This window comes from Canis aureus, chromosome 10 (assembly GCF_053574225.1).
Source record: "Canis aureus isolate CA01 chromosome 10, VMU_Caureus_v.1.0, whole genome shotgun sequence".
In the NCBI taxonomy this organism is placed as follows: Eukaryota; Metazoa; Chordata; class Mammalia; order Carnivora; family Canidae; genus Canis; species Canis aureus.
The window spans coordinates 51,572,091-51,591,129 of NC_135620.1; the positions used below are offsets into that span (position 1 = coordinate 51,572,091).

Sequence of the window (19,039 nt, forward strand, 5' to 3'; positions counted from 1 at the left end):
TTTCCCTTACTGTGAAGTTAATGAAATGACACCCACCTAGCGTTAAGGTCTAGTTTGGAGACCCAAATCCTACCTAGTCCTAATTGCAGTTTGATGCTACCTGGTGGCAGTAACCCACTCCAGTTTAAATATTCCTGGGCTGCAGTTTCTGGAACAGCAATAGTGCTTCCAGAAATCCTTAACTGGTTCCATTTTATGTAGGGAGATTGGGCCCAGAAAATATTGAGGATATGGAAACCCATTTTTTTTTGCCTCCCCATTTCCTGAGATGCAGCAACCTGTTGACTTCTTTCCCTCCCACCCACCCTATCTCCCCTCCCTGCCTGAAAGCCTGGGCTGAGACAGAACAAGAGCTAAATTGTGTCAGAATCTGAAGCTCCCCTGGGGCCACTCCGCCAGTTACATTGCATATGCTTACATTCAAGTTATGCTGTTTTCTTTACATTAATATGTCTTTTTAAAAGTAAAATTAGTAGAACTAGAAGGAACTACTGAACTGGAAGGAACAGTGGGTATGAACAGATAAGCTATGGTTGAAACCACTTGATCAATAGTATGTATGTATGTATTTTTAAATATTTATTTATTTGCAAGAGGAGAGAGAGAGAGAGAGAACACGAGCGAGGTGCCAAGGGGGTCAGAGGGAGAGGGAGAAGCAGACTCCCTGCTAAGCAGGGAGCCCTATGAGGAGCCAGATCCCAGGATCCTGAGATCACGACCTGAGCTGAAGGCAGACAGTTAACTATCTAAGCCACTCAGGCATCCCAATAAATAAAATCTTTTAAAAAATGCTTTGTGTGTTATTAGTCTTCATAATTATATTAATTTCTGCATAATATCATGCAGATGTGATTTACCATAAGGTACTCAAGTATTCTCCTTTTGTTAGGGCTTTTAAAAAAAAATCTATTTATTTATTTGTGGGAGAGACAGAAAGTGCATGTGAACAGGGAGCCCAATGTGGGGTTCAATCCCAGGACCCCAGGATCACAACCTTGAGCCAAAGGCAGTCACTTAACCAACTGAGCCACCCAGGCACCCCTCCTTTTGTTAGTATTTAGGTATAACAGCTTCCAATGATTATCTTGTTAAAAAAGACTTACCTTCCTTTGGATAAATTCCTTTTAGATAAATATTAGGTCAAAGGGTATAATATTTTTAGGCTCTTCATTCAAGAAATAATATGTACCAGACCTTTGGTTTTCTTTTTTAGATTTTATTTATTCATAGAGACACAGAGAGAGAGAGAGGCAGAGACAGAAGCAGGCTCCATGCAGAGAGCCTGACACAGGACTCGATCCAGGGTCTCCAGGATCGTGCCCTGGGCCAAAGGCAGGCGCTAAACCGCTGCACCACCAGGGCTGCCCTGTACCAGACTTTTGAAATACAATGTCAAAATACTGTCAATAAAAGGTCTTAGTGGCAATGTATATACATGTATCTGTTTCACCACATCCTTATCAGAACTGGGTTATTACTTTAATTTGTACACAGTAAAATATTTTGCTTTTATCTGTCCTCTTTCTATAATGAAGTTAAATATAATTTCCTACTTGTACTTCCTTATATAATCATATAATAGTAAGTAATAAATATAATAGAGGTGATTTTTTTTTTTTTTTTTTTTTTATGAGAGAGAGAGAACACATGAATGGGGGTGGAAGGGCAGAGGGAGAGGGAGAAGCAGACTCCTCGCTGAGCAGGGAAGCCAGACGCAGGGCTCCATCCCAGGATCCTGAGATCATGACCAGAGCCGAAGGCAGACACTTACCTGACTGAGCCACCCATTAATTAATATCAATATTATTACTTACTATTAATAAGTCACCTCTGTTTAATAGTATTTAAAACACACATGCACACACACATAGGATGCCTATCAACTGCTGATGCTGGAGGCAGGGTCACCCCAAAAGGGCAATGAAGAGATTGACAAAAAGCTTCCCACAGCCCTAATTGGAAAATCTCCAGCCTCTCTGATGAAAAGTGACACAGAAAGGACATCAACTGACTTTACGAAAAAACTAAAGGGAGCGTTTATTTATCCAAAGACCCTCACCCAAAGATGATCCAGGTCCCCAAATTTGCCATTTATCATCTCTACTTATCACCAGCCATCAAAAACCAGAATAACTTGGGGAGGGGGATTACGAGCCTTAACATGATTCCGGAGTATCTAAAAGACAGAAGGCTGGCAATGGAACTGTTGGAAGGCATCCCAGTGGACCACAGTGAGGTCACCTTCATACCACCACACCAGCAGGCTGACCACTCTGGTTTTGTGGTTACCAGGCCATAGTAACCGTGTGGTAATAGAATGTATGAGTAGGAGAGTATATTGCAATGACTCAAAACAAAGATGATCACAAACAGGAGATATGGCATATAACTCAAATGTCTATTGAAAATTAGAATCCATGGTTGAATGACTTTGTGTCTTAAAACATTTTTAAATCTGTGTCCTAGTTTTGTTTTGTTTTTTAAGATTTTATTTATTCATTCAGGAGAGGCAGATTTAGGCAGAGGGAGAATCAGCCTCCTTGAGTGGAGTCCGACGTGGGACTCGATCCCAGGACTCCAGGTTCACCACCCAAGAGGAAGGCAGATGCTCAACCACTAAGCCACCCAGCGCCCCTCTGTGTCCCAGTTTTTTTTTTTTTTCTGTCTCCCTTTCTGATGTGTCCCAGTTTTTATGGTTTTGCAGCAGAATGCCCGACGTGAAACATAATCGCAAATACTCGGCTGTGCAGAAGAGAACAGTGCTTAAGGACAAATGGAGACATGATTCTTTTTTTAAGTAAACACTTAAACACAACCCAGGTCCCAGAAGCACGTGGACGTCGTGACTGCCGCCCCCCCTGTAATCAACACACGGAGCCTGGTGCCCATGATGGGTCACAATGAGCCCCTTTGGGACCTTCCGCAGCCCTCCCTACGTGATCTGGCCGGGACACGGGCGCTGGAGTTTCTCGAAGAACAATGGTCCGTGGCAGTTAAAAGGATTCTACACGATTCCCTTGGCCCCCGTGCCTGGGTGGCTTTCTTCAGCTCGGCTTACAGACCCAGCACCAAGGCGCCCCCAGGCCTCCCAGGACGCCGGACCCGGCGCCCTCCCTTCCTCTTTGCGGATCTTCCGCAGTGGAGGGTCCGCCCGCCCGGGAGGTCTGCCCCTTAGCGCGGGGCCGCACCATCCTCGCCGCCGCACGGCGTCCAGGGAGCAGGAGACCGCACCGGCCGCGGCCTTCGGGGTCTGGGCCATCACCCGGCTCCGGCCGTGCGGGAGCCCCTGGGGCCCCGGAGCGCGCCCTGTGCCAGCGGCCCCGACGCCGGCGGCCCCGGTCATCCTCAGCCCGCAAGGCCCTGGGTCGCCCGCTCCGCGCCCCGCGGGTTCAGGCCCAGCAGAGGGAGGCGGGCCGCGGCCGCGCCTGGGCCCAGGTGCCCGCAAGGCGCCTCCGGGACCGCGCGCTAGTCCACGCCCCGCAGGAGGAGCTGCCGGTGCTCAGCCGCGAGCGCCAAGGGGGGGGCTGCGCGGGGAGCCCCGGACCGCGCCGGCCCGGCTGCGCCTCGGGAGGGCCCGCAGCACGCCCTGCGCCCTGGGCGCACGGCGCCGCCCACGATGCCTGCTACGGCCGCGGGCCGCTCGCTCCTGCCGCCCCTGCAGCGGCCGCCTGGCCCGCGGGTCGGCCGGGGGTCCTGGAGTCGGCGGCGGCGATGCCTCCGGCCAGGAAGTGCTCGGCGAGGGAGACGGCCTGCCACAGCCGGGCGCGGGGGCGCGGGGCGCGGGGGGCGGGGGGCGCCGCTGGCTCCGCGCTGCCCCGCCCACCCAAGGGCTGTGTCTTTTCGTCGCATTTCTTAGAAATAGTATTCCCAGTTTTTCTCGATTCCTTTTCTCCTTGGTCTATTGTGCTTAACAATTATATTAAGAATTGCTTCTCTTTTTCCTTGTTTCCCTTAGGAAATTAATAATATGTGTTTAAATCGAAAGACATACAGAGTACCCTCTGGAAATCATGTGTTAGCAATAGTTAATCATGGAAATGCTTTTTAAAGGCAATTTGGGGCAGCCCCGGTAGCTCCAGCCGGCTTAGCGCCGCCTGCAGCCCAGGGCGTGATCCTGGAGACCCGGGATCGAGTCCCACGTTGGGCTCCCTGCATGGAGCCTGCTTCTCTCTCTGCCTCTCTCTCTCTCTCTCGAAAAAATAAAATCTTGAGACAAAAAAATTACATGCTTATCATGAGAATGAAATTAAAAAATAAAAGGCAACAGTTCCACTTCTAGATATTTACCCAAGCCATGGTATTAAAGATATATAATTAAATTTTATTAGTCTATTGTTACCTGCATTTGTTTCTATGTCCCTCTCTCCCTCTCCCCAGAATAGAAGACCTTCCTTCAGAATTTTCCTTTATTGCAAAATCCCATTTAAAATATAAATACTGTCCTTTAGAGTGGTGTTATTAATCCATAAATAGAACTTACTCTCTATATATTGCTCATATTTACAAATATTCACATATAAGTCATGTTTTATTTCTACATAGGGGAATAAATGATTTTTTTTAATTAGCTAATTCAACTCAGTGCAAAGATGTCTCAAAAACTACACTGGTGCAGTCCTGGGATTGAGGCCTACATCAGGTTCTCTGCTTTCTGCCTCTCCAACCCACCTGCGCTCTCTATCACTATCTGTCTCTCCCTCTCAAATAAATAAAATCTTAAAAAAAAAAAACTACACTGGCTTTATGATATGTAAATTGGAACACTTTCAGATTATTCTTCAACTATTTCGAGATGGCTAATTGATATATGCATAATGCAAGTAATTTCTATTTCAAACTTACATGCAACAACTTTTTAATGCTTTTTTATGCTTAGTCATACATAAGGAACGTTATTACTAACAACAGCAATTAAAAAGACACATGAATTGTATTGAGATTAAAAACAATTTTTAACTGAAAAAAGTTACTGTATATAAAACATTAGCCTAAATGATTCAAAGCCCCCACTTAGCATCAATAAAATTGAACATGATTCGATTGTCCATACACAAGTCTTCAAACATTGTTAGATATTTTATTTCTGCTTATTCCCACTATTAATTATAAAAATCAATGTCAATACTCACTGTTGAACAAAATAAAATAAAATGAAAACCATTAAAGCATAAGAAAAAAGAAAATCTTCTATTCTGGGGAAAGGGAGAGAGGGACAATAGAAACAAAATACAGGTAACAATAGACTAACAAAATTTAACTATATATCTTTAATACCATGAATACAGTTACTATTTAATGAAAGCCTGAAGCAGCAAAAACATGAGAGTCAAACAATATAATCTTTCCCATCAAGCAAAAGGAAGTAAACACAGGAAACCTCTTCCCTCTGGACAAAACAGATACTAAAGCAGCTGTTTGTCAGGATGTGGAAAAAGGGGGGTGGATAGGTGGTTTGGATCTACATATGTGCCCCTAACTCTCCTGAATTCTGATATTCCACTTCCACCCCCAACAATTCTTCCTTTATGTAGACTCTCCATGGGAGAGCTACCATTCCTCATGAAAATGAACAAACTCCTCTAAGTATACTGGAACAGAAAAGATAGTTGCTCATCATTCTTCCAGAGTATCTGTGCATAAAAACATCTACTTCCTTGTAGGAAAAAAGAAATGAAAAGAAAAAAATTCATTGGGAAGCAAAGTATACAAAGACCAATACATATCTTTGAGATTTGTAACTAACAATTGATTTTTGTTCTTGGATATATATCCCATTAATCTAAATAATCGAGCATAGAATCTAGAACATAGTGTGAATGAAGAAGAATATATCACACGGCCAATATTCTTCAACATCGAGGTTATTGTTTCTCCTCCAATGAATTAAGTACAGCTCCTGCCACAACATTTTTAGTTTGCATTCAGTACACTTAAGGACACTAGGAACTAAAGTTAATATCTTAAAAGGAAATCAAATCTGTACACAAAGCAAACGTGTATTGTGCACCTACCATGTATAAAGTTCTGCACTTGGCAATGCTGGGTTAGTATAAGAAACATAAAACAAGGTCCTGCCCTCAAGCTACAAGTCTATTTTCTCCCTCCTGCTCTGGGTGATGTGAAACACTGGCCAAATCTGTGAGGCAGCTAAATCCATAGCAAGTGCCCTTCCTGTGAAAACATCCTTGGCTGTCTGGCTATATCACAGGGGGCTATGATCCCAACCGCAGGCGACAGCAGGAACACCTGAAAGAGCATGAAATCAGGTGAGGTACCAAGAGAGTCAAATGGAAAGCAGAAATGTAAGTGAGAGGGCTGCCTGCCCTTCCCTGCATTAAAGTTTTACCATCCTCTGGCTCTCAAGAGCTTCCCTGTTTCATCAGCCATCCACAGAGATGACTGAAATGTCACACCAGTTCTGAAAGAGTCAACATAGTTTTTTAAAAAAGTGATTCTCCTTGCAAAGGAGAGTCTACTACTCAGTAGAAAACAGTAATCCATTGTATGTTTATAGCAATTTGTTCATTCATTTGCCAATTGATAAATGTTTCTAGTTATTGACAATTCTGAATAAAGCCACTATAAACACTTGTAAACAGATTTTTGTGTGGCTATATATCTTATTTTCTCTTGGGTAAATATCTAGAAGTGGAACTGTTGGGCCACATGTGTAAGTGTATGTTTAACTTTTTAATAACCGCCAAACTGTTTTCTTTTTTCCTTTCCAGCCCTATAACTCCTAAACTGTTTTCTAAATTGTCTATACATTTTGTATTCCCATCAGTGATGCATGTGAGTTCCAATTGCCCTGTATTCTAACTACCACTTTGTATTATCAATTGCTTTTTAATTTTTTATTTGATGGGTAGTGGTGTATTGCAGTGGTTTTCATTTGGCACCTTCCCAATAACTAATGATGTTGAGCATCTTCTCATGTGCTAAGTGGAGAGGTGGTTTGGAATCAGGTTATTTGCCATTTGCCTTGAATATTCATTTACCTTTTAATATTTGATTGTTTGCTGGACAAATTAAAATTATATTTAGTGATAGTTTGAGGCTCAGCATGATGTTAGACCTTTCTTCTATACAAAATATCTAAGTATTTTAGCAGTCTAGGACCAAGCTTTGAGGGTTTTTTACAGGCTAGAATAAAATCCAGACCCCAGACCCCGTCCTTCCAGGTTGTAGCCTTTGAGTGTCTCAAGAGGAAGAGACATTACATTAGGGCCTCTCTGTCTTTGAGGGGGATGAATGTCAATCCCCAAACCTTCATGTAACTGAGTCGTCAAAACCTTCGCTCTGTATCTCAGCTGCTTCCAGTGGGTCACCAAAAAGCCTCAAAACTAAACTTTAACCCTTGGTTTCCAGGATACATTGTGGGCTATTTCCCAAGATCTCAATGAAGCTCTGCCTTTTAGCTTCCTTTGATTATCAGTAAATCCTCTTGCAGCTCACGTCTTTGAACTCTAAACATTTCCTTGTTCTAATTTCTTAACTATCTCATTAGGTCTCCAATGCATGCAAAAACATGTGTGTGTGTGTTTCAGCTTTTTCAATTGTCTTGAATGGGAGGTACGGTTGGAATCCTCTAGTCTGCCAGTCCATGAATCTGAAATATGAACTAATATTCTAAGGGAGAGGCCAAAAATAAACAAATAAGCAAGTGAATAGATATATGTCAGGTGGTCAAAGTGCTTTCGAGGAAAAATAAGGAAGAATAAAGGATATAGGAATGCCAGGGATGAGGTTTCAAAGTGTTGTCAAATATCTTTCCAAAATGATAACATTTAGGCAAGTAATTCTGAAAAGTGAGAGGTAGTTATTCTAGAAAATTGTGGGTATAGCTAGAACAAAGAGTGTACAAGGAAAGCAGGGGGCAAGACATTAAAAATGTAGAGTCAGAGAGGTAGCTGAGGGTAAGGTCAGATAGGACCTTGCAGATCATACTGTTTTCAGATTTTACTCTGAATGAGGAGCTATTAAATGTTTTGAAACAGAGGTGACTTGATCTTATCTGCAATTTAAATAGATCCCTCTGGACTGCATGTTAAGAACGGACTGTGGTGGGGAAGCAGGGAGGAAGAAAGGGTCCCGTTAGGAAGTTATTGAACTATTTCAGGTAAGAGGGTGAAGCATGATGAAAACTTGAACAAAGAAAATAGAAATGGAGATGGTGAAAAGTGTTGAGATTTTTTAAAATATGGTATTTTGCAGGTAAAGCTAACAGGATTTACTAATAGATGTGCAGTACAGAGGAAGACAGGAAATAAGATATATTCCTGGGCAACTGGAAAGACAGAGATAGCACTTCCTGAGATGTGAGATTCAGGAGAGGTCTGTCAGTGGAGCAATTGAGGATGTTGGCGTAGAATCAGGGGTTTGACCTGGGACAGATTAAGTTTGAGATCCCTATTAGATATTTGAGTGAAAGTTTGAGTAGATGGTTGTCCATGAGCTTGTAATTTAGGAAAGAAGTCTGGGCTAGAAATGTAAATTTGGGAATTGTGGATGTGTAGACACTTTTAAAGTTAAGAGACCTGGGATGGCATTACCTACAGATTAAATAAAGAATTAAAAAGGTTTTAGGCTAAACCCTGAAGTGTCTTAACACTTGGCAGTCAGTAGATAAAGAAGACCTGACCAGCCAGTGGAATAGAAGGAGAACTAAGAGAAACTGATGTCTCAGGCCAAATGAAGGAAGGGTTCCAAGAAGGAAGAACAGTTCTGAGAGGTACAAGTAAAGCCATGGATTAAGTAATGTTCAGGTCATTAAAGTTCATTAATGACCTGGACAGGGGCTATTTCAGTAAATGAGATTGGTAAAAGGAAAATAAGTCTTCTTTTTCTTTAAAAATGCTCTTATCAAGTTTAACACAGGAGATAATGCTTATTGTACCAACATGAGATTACTAATTTTCCTCTGAGGCAGTTAATGTGAATTACATTGATAAACCAATTGCTCAAAGAGGCTTTACTTATTCTGAATAATCTCATCATTATTTAAATTAGGGGTTTTACGACCCTAGAAAGACATACCTTTACTTAAGAAGGAAAGGGCAAATTTTAGAAAAGTAAGTCCAAACAATAAATAGCATTTGACAATACTGGCATTAGAATGACATTTGCTCTTTTGAGCAAAACCCAAGAAAAATAATTCTGGTAGGACCCTCTGGGCAGCAGCAAACAACAGCCTTGCTTGATGTCATCTCAACAGATAAAAGTGCCTATCCTGGAATCCCTGCCATGAAAAATGCTCAGTGGGTCTGTCCCTTTATTTATCTGAAGTATTATTTCTTTGCCCTCAGAAATAATTTTGTCTAGTCTAATTCCAGGATTTTTTTCATCTTCTCAAATTTCTCTTATTTATCTAATATTCTCATATTTTGTCATATGGGAGCAGGTGGGTATTACATAATTTTTGAGCTCTTATAAAAAACAAAAGTAACATTTAGAATCTTAAAGTAATACAAACAAGCTTTCATGTCTACAATTTCTCAAACATTTTCTTGAATAATAAAACATTAATAATAAAACCCTGAGTATTACAATTATTTCTGAATTCTGTATATTGCTATAATTAGTTCTTTCATACTTTGGTTTAAACATAATTTTCGGGCAGCCCGGGTGGCTCAGCGGTTTAGCGCCGCCTTCAGCCCAGGGCATGATCCTAGAGACTTGGGATCGAGTCCCGTGTCAGGTTCCCTGCATGGAGCCTGCTTCTCCCTCTGCCTGTATCTCTGCCTGTGTCTCTCTCTCTCTCCTCTCTGTGTATTCTCATGAATAAATAAATAAAATATTAAAAAAAACATAATTTTCTTTCCCCCACAGAATGTATTTATTCTTGAAATTTTCACACAATAAGAAATTAAATATTTCATCATCAAAAAAATTTCTGATTGTCTTTCAATTAAAATTTTTGTTTCAATTAAATATTAAATATGTTTAAACTACTTAAGATATTTAAAATTGGAAATGGTTCTTTTTAAAAACACATTTTGATACCTTTTATGGACCCAGAAAATCTTCCGGTTTGAAGGGAAAAAAGGTGATCTAAAAGCATGGTTACAATATAACAATGTTTAAGAATGATAACATTGGAGACCATCACACTTGGATTTAAATCCCATGTCTTCTACTACCTAGCTTCATAGCCTTGAAGCTAGCCACTTAATCTTTCTTAGCCTCATTCCTCATCTATAAATGGGGATGATAATACCTGCCTCCCAGGATTATTACGATGATTTTACAACATAATATATGAAAAGCACTTAACTCAGGGCCAACCCTTGAGTAGGTGCTGAATAAAAAATTATTATTGATCACCACCACCATCATCATCACTATCATCATCACTAGAACTGGACAATCTGCAGAATAAAGTAGCTTAAAACAAAACAAAACAGCTAGAGTAGGTATGATCATTGCCAAAGGTTAGAATTAAATTTCACAAGGGAAATACCTATCTATATTAAGGCTTCAGCAATAAAAAAACACTAAAGGGGAAAAGGTCAGGATAATTCATTGCATTCTTTGTGCTGGATACCAGGTGTTTTTATATATACACCTTAAGTAAGCCTGACAACAGCCCTGGAAAGGGAGATAGTATATGTACATTTCATGGATAAGAAAATTGAAACTCAGAGGGGTGAAGTGATTTAGTCAAGATCATGCAGCTGTTAACTAGTAGAATCACCACCCATCTCTAATTTGACTCCAAAGCCCTGTTTCAACTAAACTTCCAAAGGAGAGTCACTTTGGGGACTATTCCAACTGGACTCGCTCTCATCCAACTGGATCTGAATTGAAAACATGAGCTTGGGGGTAGCACAAGCGTCATCAAACCCTCAACTTTTATTCTCTCTCTTACCCATAACGAAAGGAACCCCAGAATTAAGAGAGTAACCACACCTGATGCCTGCATATTGCCTAACTCTGCTGGCTCGAATCTGCTGGCTTGAATCTGCCGACTCTTCTCTGCATGTATCTGAGACATTTCACTAGCCTGGATAGTGTCCTTCCACCTCCCGAGGGAATCCGATGGAGCCGGACCACAACTGACTATACCTCCTGTGGTCCTAGGAACGCAGTCACGATAATTACCAGTCAACTCTGAGTTGGAAAAGTTGCCTGACTCAGCAAAGCTGGCGTTTCCTCCTACACAGTGCTTTCCAGTTCGTTGGCAATAGTATCCAGGAGAGGCTGGAGAATTCTGATAACAGCTTGCTGGTTAGGTTCCAGGAGAATAGCTCAGATTCTGCTGAAGACTCATCAGAAAGTGGAGAAATACTGACAAAGGAAGTAATGATAACTCCTTTGGAAACTTTGACTACCTCTACAGATGCCTTCACAACTATTTAAAGCATCACCTTGGAGCTAACTGAGACACCAGAAAAATGAAACAAATCCCATGAATGGAAATTAACAATCAGGCTGTGACCCACTTAAGGAGGTGTTATGCTGCTTGCCAAAGGCCTGCCAGAGAGCACACCCTGGGTTAATGGCTTTGTGCCTTCTTTTTCATCACTTTTAGATGGAAAGTACAATTGCCTCCTAATTCTTTTGCAGAACTGTGCCCTTTTCCTTCTCGCACTTCATTCTTGCTAGCTTTTCCTAACTATTTAACTGCTTCATAGAATACAAGCAAAGAACTAGAAAAGGTGACTGGCTGAAACAATTATGGATACTGATATGCTGTCATATTTACCATACAATATAGAAGTCATGAATCTTGAGTAAAGACACTGTTTTTCTGTAAGCTGTGGGCAATACTTGGCACACTCAGATTGATTCATAAATGTTATTTTTTTGTTTTAAAAAGATGTCATTTATTTATTCATGAGACACACACAGAGAAAGGCAGAGACATATGCAGGACTTGATCCCAGGACTCGATCATGACCTGAGCCAAAAGCAGACGCTCAACCACTGAGCCACCCAGGTGTTCCCATATATGTTCTTTAAAGAAAGGCCTCCCAAGTTGATGGGGACCCAATCAACACCTCTAGTTATACCTCCTTTACTGTTTAATCTATGCTCTTATCTAGCACTGTCCAACGGGAATGCAATGTGAGTGACATGTCATTTTAGTTTCTAGTAGCCATCTTTAAAAAAATAAAACAGTTGAAATTAATAATAATATATTTCAACCCAATGTATCTGAAATATTATTTTAACATGTAATCAATACAAAAAATTTATTAGTGACATATATCATTTCTTTCTTTCTTTCTTTCTTTCTTTCTTTTTTTTTTTTTTTTTTTTTGGTACCAAGTCTTCAGAATCTAGTTTTGTTTGTTTTTTTGTTTGTTTGTTTGTTTGTTTGTTTTAAGATTTATTTGAAAGAGAGAAAGCACAAGCAGGTGGGGCAAGGGGAGAGGAGGAGAGAACCTCAAACAGACTCTGCACCAAGCATGGAGCCTAATGTGGGGCTTGATCTCAAGACCCTGAGATCAAGGCACCCCGGGTGGCTCAGGGGTTTAGCACTGCCTTCAGCCCAGGGCCTGATCCTGGAGACCCGGGATCAAGTCCCATGTTGGGCTCCCTGCATGAAGCCTGCTTCTCCCTCTGCTTGTCTCTGCCTCTGTGTGTGTGTGTGTGTGTGTGTGTGTCTCATGAATAAATAAATTAAAAAAAAAGACTCTGAGATCAGGACCTGAGCCAAAACCAAGAGTTGGTTAACTGACCACACCACCCAGGTCCCCTGAAATCTTTCAATTCTGACTAGCCACATTTCAAGTGCTCATTAGCCTGATGCAGCTAATGGTGACCTCATTGGACAGTATAGTTCCAGTCAAAGAAGTTGGAAGAATAAACAAATAAGGAAGTAGTACAAGTTCTCCAGAGGAAAGCAAACATAGAAGGATTTAAGGTATTAAATAAATAAACTGTTGTTAAATAAACTTTGCTCCCCAGGAGGGTATGTTGAGGCTCAATAGGAATTCACACACACCATTTGGTCTAATTTTGAGGGAAGTAGAAGCTGAAGAAGAAGACATCCAAGTTGTGAAATATCTTAAAGGCACAGAGCTTTATAAGCTAAGTGTTTTCTGCCAAGAAAAAGACTATTTAAATGAGCCTGTGAGAATGGTGAGAGATATGAGGATAGGAGAGAGAAGGATCTATTACTTTTGAGATCCTTTCTAACTAGAGGTTTTATGATTCCACATCTTCTATCAATTTTGTAAATGAGTGCTTTTGAAGTGTTTTACAAATGTTTATTCTTTTTAAATAATTTAACTGTTCAATTTAAAATGTTGTCTACGCTGCAAATTCAGGATATGAAAATTTTAAGTGCCAATCCCACCCTAAACAGAGAAACATGATTCCAAGTTTCTGGAGTTCACATAAAAGATAGTTCTAACTTATTTGTAGATACTTTGCATAGTTGCCTAAAACACTGACTTTGGAATCTGAGAGACCCAGGTTCTAGTTCAGCTCTTTTAATTACAGGAATTGCGACTTCGGATGAATCTCTTAAACTCTCTACATATTGTCTATATGATGGAAATAATAATATCTATCACCCAAGCTTGGTGAAAGAATTTACTTAGATAATATGTAAAGTACCAACAAAATTCTCCATAAATAGTAGTGATTATGCCTTGTTCCTTTACAGTTCTGATTATTCAAGTCCAGCCATTCCCATCTACTAAAGTCTTTGGAATGGCTTGTTCGTGTTGGTGGAAATTTCACTTATGGCAATAGCCAAATAAATGGCTACATAAAATAGTATTTCTTCCAACTCCAAAGGGCTCCCCTCCAAAACAGCACTTAGGAACAAAAGCCACTGAAAAGTGATTAATGTCCTCTCATCAGCCCATGGTAAGAACTGGTTTGTGTAGCAGCATCAGACTGAACTGAGAAGAACCACGGACCAGACACATCCTTTTCCAGGGGGTTCCCAGTGGAGTTCTTACACACTATTCTACAGTGAGCTGTGGCTCAAATTCAATTCTAAGTTCTAGTTGTGTGGCTAAAAGCCTAAGGGAGAAAAACAAACACAACAAAACCAAAACCCCCAAACAGCCTCAAAATCCTGCCACTTTGAAAGACCTCTGGCAACAAGAAACTTATGGCTATCCCTCTAGTAGGGCCAAAGGGTCAAAAGAAGCATTTCCACTTTGTAGTTCTCTTACTAACGAAAAACACAGGAGAGATTGTCAAATAAATGTGTATTCACAAAGAATTAAAAAATCACAGCAGGATGTGTGGATGGGAAGCAGCACAAAATTTATTAGCCACTTTTCTTTAACACCACACATTTAGAAGTCTTGTCAGAAAATGGTACCTCTCCCTGGAGGAACCATTTGCCATTTGTTCACTTTCTTTTAAGTAACAGCTTTACTGTTACAATAATGCTCATTCCCAAGGATTGCTTAGCATTTCTAAAATTTCACACTAACCAGAGTACTTTGATAAGCTCCATTGTTCATGGCCTTGGATACTTGACTGATAGGCCCCACTCAAGGAACCAGGGCATAAAATGGATAACTTAGAGGTTGAGAGCCCAGTTTTGAGCTAGACAGACTGACCATTAGAACTTTGGCCCTACTCATTAGTAGTTTGTGATCTTGACAAATTAGTCCCTAAGCTTCAATTTCTTCTTCTATAACTACAGATAAAAAGATATCTACTTCTAGGATTGTTTTTAGGATCGAATTAGAAAGCCTATAAAATATTTAGCATAGTGCCTCGCACATGGTAATATTTCAATAAATATTGGCTGTTTTCCTATAAAGATTGGTGGGAATGTGTCTTAGCAGTTTCCAAAAACTGAAACTAGAAAATTGCCAAATGATAGCAATCGATGTAATCCCAACAATTTTATGTAACAGAGTAGGATTGCAGCCTGGCTCCACACAAAGCTCTTAAAGAAGAGAGATACTTGTGATTAAAGCACAGCCTGTTAGAGCTAGAAGGGCCCTTTGAGACCACTCAGTGCAAACTTTTCTAAGTAAATGAAACCTCCAAGAGGTAAAGTAACTTGTCCCATGTGAAGAGCTAGTTAGAGACAGGGCCCAAGTTCAAATCCATATTTCTCAACACTTAATTCTGTGATCCAATGAATTAAAATGCTTCTGTGTTTACAACAACTCTTGAAATGGCAAGATGACTCATAATAGGGAAAACTCCCTATATTTCTCATTCATCCCATTAGCCACTCATTTGAGATTCCATGATTGTATCCTAAGATGCTCTCTCAACAGCAGAGAGCAAATGATTACAAGAAGCTGCCTTAGAAAGAAGTGTCCTGCAAACCACTGCAGACCTGAGATCATCAGTATCATGGCAGATTTGCCTAAACTCATTTGAGAATAAGGCACAATGTGTGAAACACTTCATTAAGTGTCATGACCATTTATGCCACAGAACTGGGAGAAATCATAGAATTCTATCCTCTCACCTATAACCCAAGAGATATTTCTGGCAGGGTGAAGAAGTTTGTGCCAGACAGTCTCTAGGATGATACCCAATAATCCCCACTACCTGGTATTCATACCCTGGGGTAATAATCTCTTGCCTTAGAGTGTGGACTGAATTTATTGACTTACTTCTAACAGACTCTGGCAGAAGTGGTAGGATGTTAATCCTGATACAAGGTTATGAAAAGACTGTGACTGCCATCTTGGTCACTCTCTCCCTGAAGGAACCATTTGCCGTGTTGTAAGGTAACCAGCCTGGTGGAAAGGGTCACATGAATAAGCTTGAAAGTAGATATTTTAAGGACTGATAATAATCATGTTAGTGAATTTGGAAGCAGGTTTTCAGCCCCAGTCAAGTCTTGAGATTGGACTGCAGCCCCAGCTAACAGCTTGACTGCAACTTTATGAAAAACTTTGGGTTAATGCACCAGCTAAGCTGCTCCCAAATTCCTGACTCATAGAAATTGTGAAATAATAAATGCTTGCTTGTTTTAATCTCCTAATATTTTGTGGTAATTTGTTACACAACAATAGATAACGAATACAAAATGCAGACATGGTTGGGATAAAGCATCCCTGAACAGAAGGCGTGATGCAATTGTCCCTCAAAGAGCAAATATCTATCCTAATGGCATAACTAACTATGGATCTTCACCAGTATCATAGAGAAAATATTTTTAAAATATTTTCCATTATTTCCTAATTCTTTATTAATCTAGGAGTTATTTCTTTCCCATACATCTCAACTGTCTTAAAGATAAGCCAAGAATCATGTTGTCCTAGGGAAGGAAGAGGTTAGCACCAACTCAAACGTCATTTTTCTTTAAAATCAGAAAAAGTTTTATAAAATAACATTTTATTTCTTATTGAAGTATAATTAACATAAAGTGTTATATTTGTTTCAGATATACAATGTAATGATTCAAACATCCCATACATGTCTCTTTGCTCATCAAGATAAGTGTATTCAATTCTTCAATTCCACATATGAGTGAAATCACATGGTATTTGTCTTTCTCTGATTGACTTATTTCACTTATCCCCTAGCTCCGTCATTTTGTTGTAAATGGCAAGATTTCTTTCTTTTTATGGCTGAATAATATTCCATGGTATATAAATACCATATCTTCTTTATCAATTCATCTGTGAATGGACACTTCTGCATTCCCACCAACACTATAGAAGTGTTCCTTTTTCTCCATATCCTTGCCAACACTTATTTCTTGTGTTTTTGTTTTAGTCATTCTGACAGGTGTGAGGTGATATCTCACTGTGGTTTGAATTTGCATTTCTCTGATGATTAGCGGTGTAGAACATATTTTCATGTGTTTGTTGCTCATCTGTATATCTCATTTGGAAAAATTTCTATTTGTGTCATCTGTCCATTTTTTAATTAGATTGTTTGGTGTTGAGTTTGAGAAGTTCTTTATGTATTTTAGATATTAACCCTTTACAGGTTATATCATTTGCAAATATCTTCTCCCATTCAGTAGGTTGCCTTTTTGTTTTGCTGATGTCTTCCTTCACTGTGCAAAAGCTTTGTATTTGGTGTAGTACCAATAGTTAATTTTGCTTTTGTTTCCTTTGCCTGAGAAGACACATCTAGAAAATGTTGCTGCGGCTTAATGTAGAAGAAATTATTGCCTATGTTTTCTTCAAGGAGTTTTATGGTGTCAGGTCTCATATTTAGGTCTTTGATACATTTTGAGAGTTTTTTTGCATATGGTATAAGAAGATCATCCAGTCTCATTCTTTTGCATGTAGCTGTCTAATTTCCCAGCACCATTTATTGAAGAGACTGTCTTTTTCCTATTGTATATTCTTGCCTCTTTTGTCATAGATTAATTGACCACATAAGCGTGGGTTTATTTCTGGGCTCTCTATTCTGTTCCATTTATTCATGTCTATTTTTGTGCCGGCATCATACTGTTTTGATGACTACAGCTTTGTGATATGTCTTGAAATGTCTTTTAAAAAATCCATAGAAAGAAAGACTTGAAAACAAGACATTTCAGAGAGAGAAAACATTTTTATAAATTCTAAAATATCCTTTTTTACATCTAAGAAGCAATGATTACATGCCTGAAAAGATATACTTTTCCTCTAAGCCATGGGCAGAGTGTACTCAGAGGTGACCCAAGAAAAGTTCATGTAAGACAGGAGTAGAAAATAAAAAAGTATTTTACGAAAAGAAGAAAAGAGTAGCAAGAAGTCAGGTGCTCAGGCCCTGGCTTCCCCTTCACAACCTTGGGTGGTGCCTTAAAGGCTATGCAAAAGAAAACTCTAGAAAGTGTAGGAAAAGGAAAACCAGAGATATTTGTGTTCCACTCCCAATTTGGGATTTGGAAGGAGACTGCATCCCAGAGTACACCATATGGACATGGGGTACGACAGCAGCATAAAGGAACATAAAAAAGAAGTTATACAAAAGAAATTATACATGTTGCGCTGCTTAGTATTCATTTTGTTAAGTTTTAACCCCAGTTCACAAGTAGGTCAGCTTAGGTTTGCCTGGTTCTAGGAGTGCCCTGGAGGTCCAGCCTTAGGTCTTTCCATAGCCTGTGGGAAGGAAGATGTAACGACTGTTGTACCTTTGACTGACTCCCACTTCTTTCTGTCACGGAGTGACATGATCCTGCCAGAATCGGCTGTCCACACAGCATCAGTCAGCAGCAAGTTCTATCTTTGCTGTTGATGCTTTTAGAGTAATCCTACTCATTTCTCTTTTGCAGCAGTGTGGTTATAAGCATAGGCAGACAGACCTGGGTGCTCACCCCTGTGCTGCCCGTTGTCAGCTGACAGACCCAGAGCAATATTCTCTGAGTCTCAATTTTTATTAACAATAACAATATAATAATAAATAGGTATAATATTTCAGGGCTTACAACATGAAAAGCACTTTTAAAAGCATACAATATGCCTTATCTCATTTAATTCATACATTCACCATAAGTGAAGTAAAAACTGTTTTTATCTTCATTTTATGGAAAAGAAAATCTGCCCAAAGTCACAGAGCTAATGCGCAGCAGTAGGAATTGAATCTGGGTCTGACTGACTCAAAGCCCATGAAGTAAATGGTCATAGAGGAAGACTGCTTGATAGGGCAGATGCTCTGAGCATAGGGATCCCTTACATGTAATGTGTCTGCTAATCTGTCAATAATTGGTTCTGAATGAGATCAGCATTGATCCCCTGTGTGGTTAAGGTAACTCTTCTGTGTATATATGACTTTTCAACAAGACCCACATTTATTCTGACAAAAATATTTGAATCTGGAACTATGACTTACAAGTTTCCATTAAACTTTCTTCTGGGGCTGGGGTCATGCCACTGCCAGCTCCCCCTAGATTTGGAGACAGATGCTTGCTGGTGACCGCCTGCGGCAGCATACCTTAAAACCAATGACGACCTGGGAAGGTTCCCAGCTGCTGAAATTAGCCTGCAGGATCCTTGCAGGCAAAGTTATATTTTAGGACAGCAGTACCGAATAGCATCACAGAATGGTAAGTGATCTGAACAGAGCCCCTTCCACGTTTCCTCTAATGTCCAAATAGTTCATGCTCACATTTGACCTTATTGCATAGTTGCTTGTATATAGTGAAAGAACCTATTTATTT

At 40.1% G+C, this 19,039-nt stretch overlaps 2 protein-coding genes across 5 annotated transcripts in view; both read left to right on the forward strand.

Annotated features, from left to right (window-relative positions):
- Nucleotides 1-19,039, forward strand: part of TZMP1 (transition zone microprotein 1) — a 414,174-nt gene that overhangs the window by 64,688 nt on the left and 330,447 nt on the right. The gene's annotated exons all lie outside the window — the stretch shown is intronic.
- Nucleotides 1-19,039, forward strand: part of LOC144322345 (uncharacterized) — a 142,379-nt gene that overhangs the window by 37,739 nt on the left and 85,601 nt on the right. Inside the window, exon 3 of one of the 4 annotated variants that reach the window (XR_013388001.1) lies at nt 2,705-3,366. The exons of 2 other annotated variants lie outside the window; for them this stretch is intronic. Coding sequence is in view for 1 of the 2 variants with exons in the window: in XM_077912273.1 (XP_077768399.1) it covers nt 2,705-2,728 (24 nt within the window). In the remaining variant the exon portion in view is untranslated. Of the gene's footprint in view, nt 1-2,704; nt 3,370-19,039 lie in introns of those variants that run through there. One more of the 4 variants, XM_077912273.1, reaches the window with a different exon arrangement.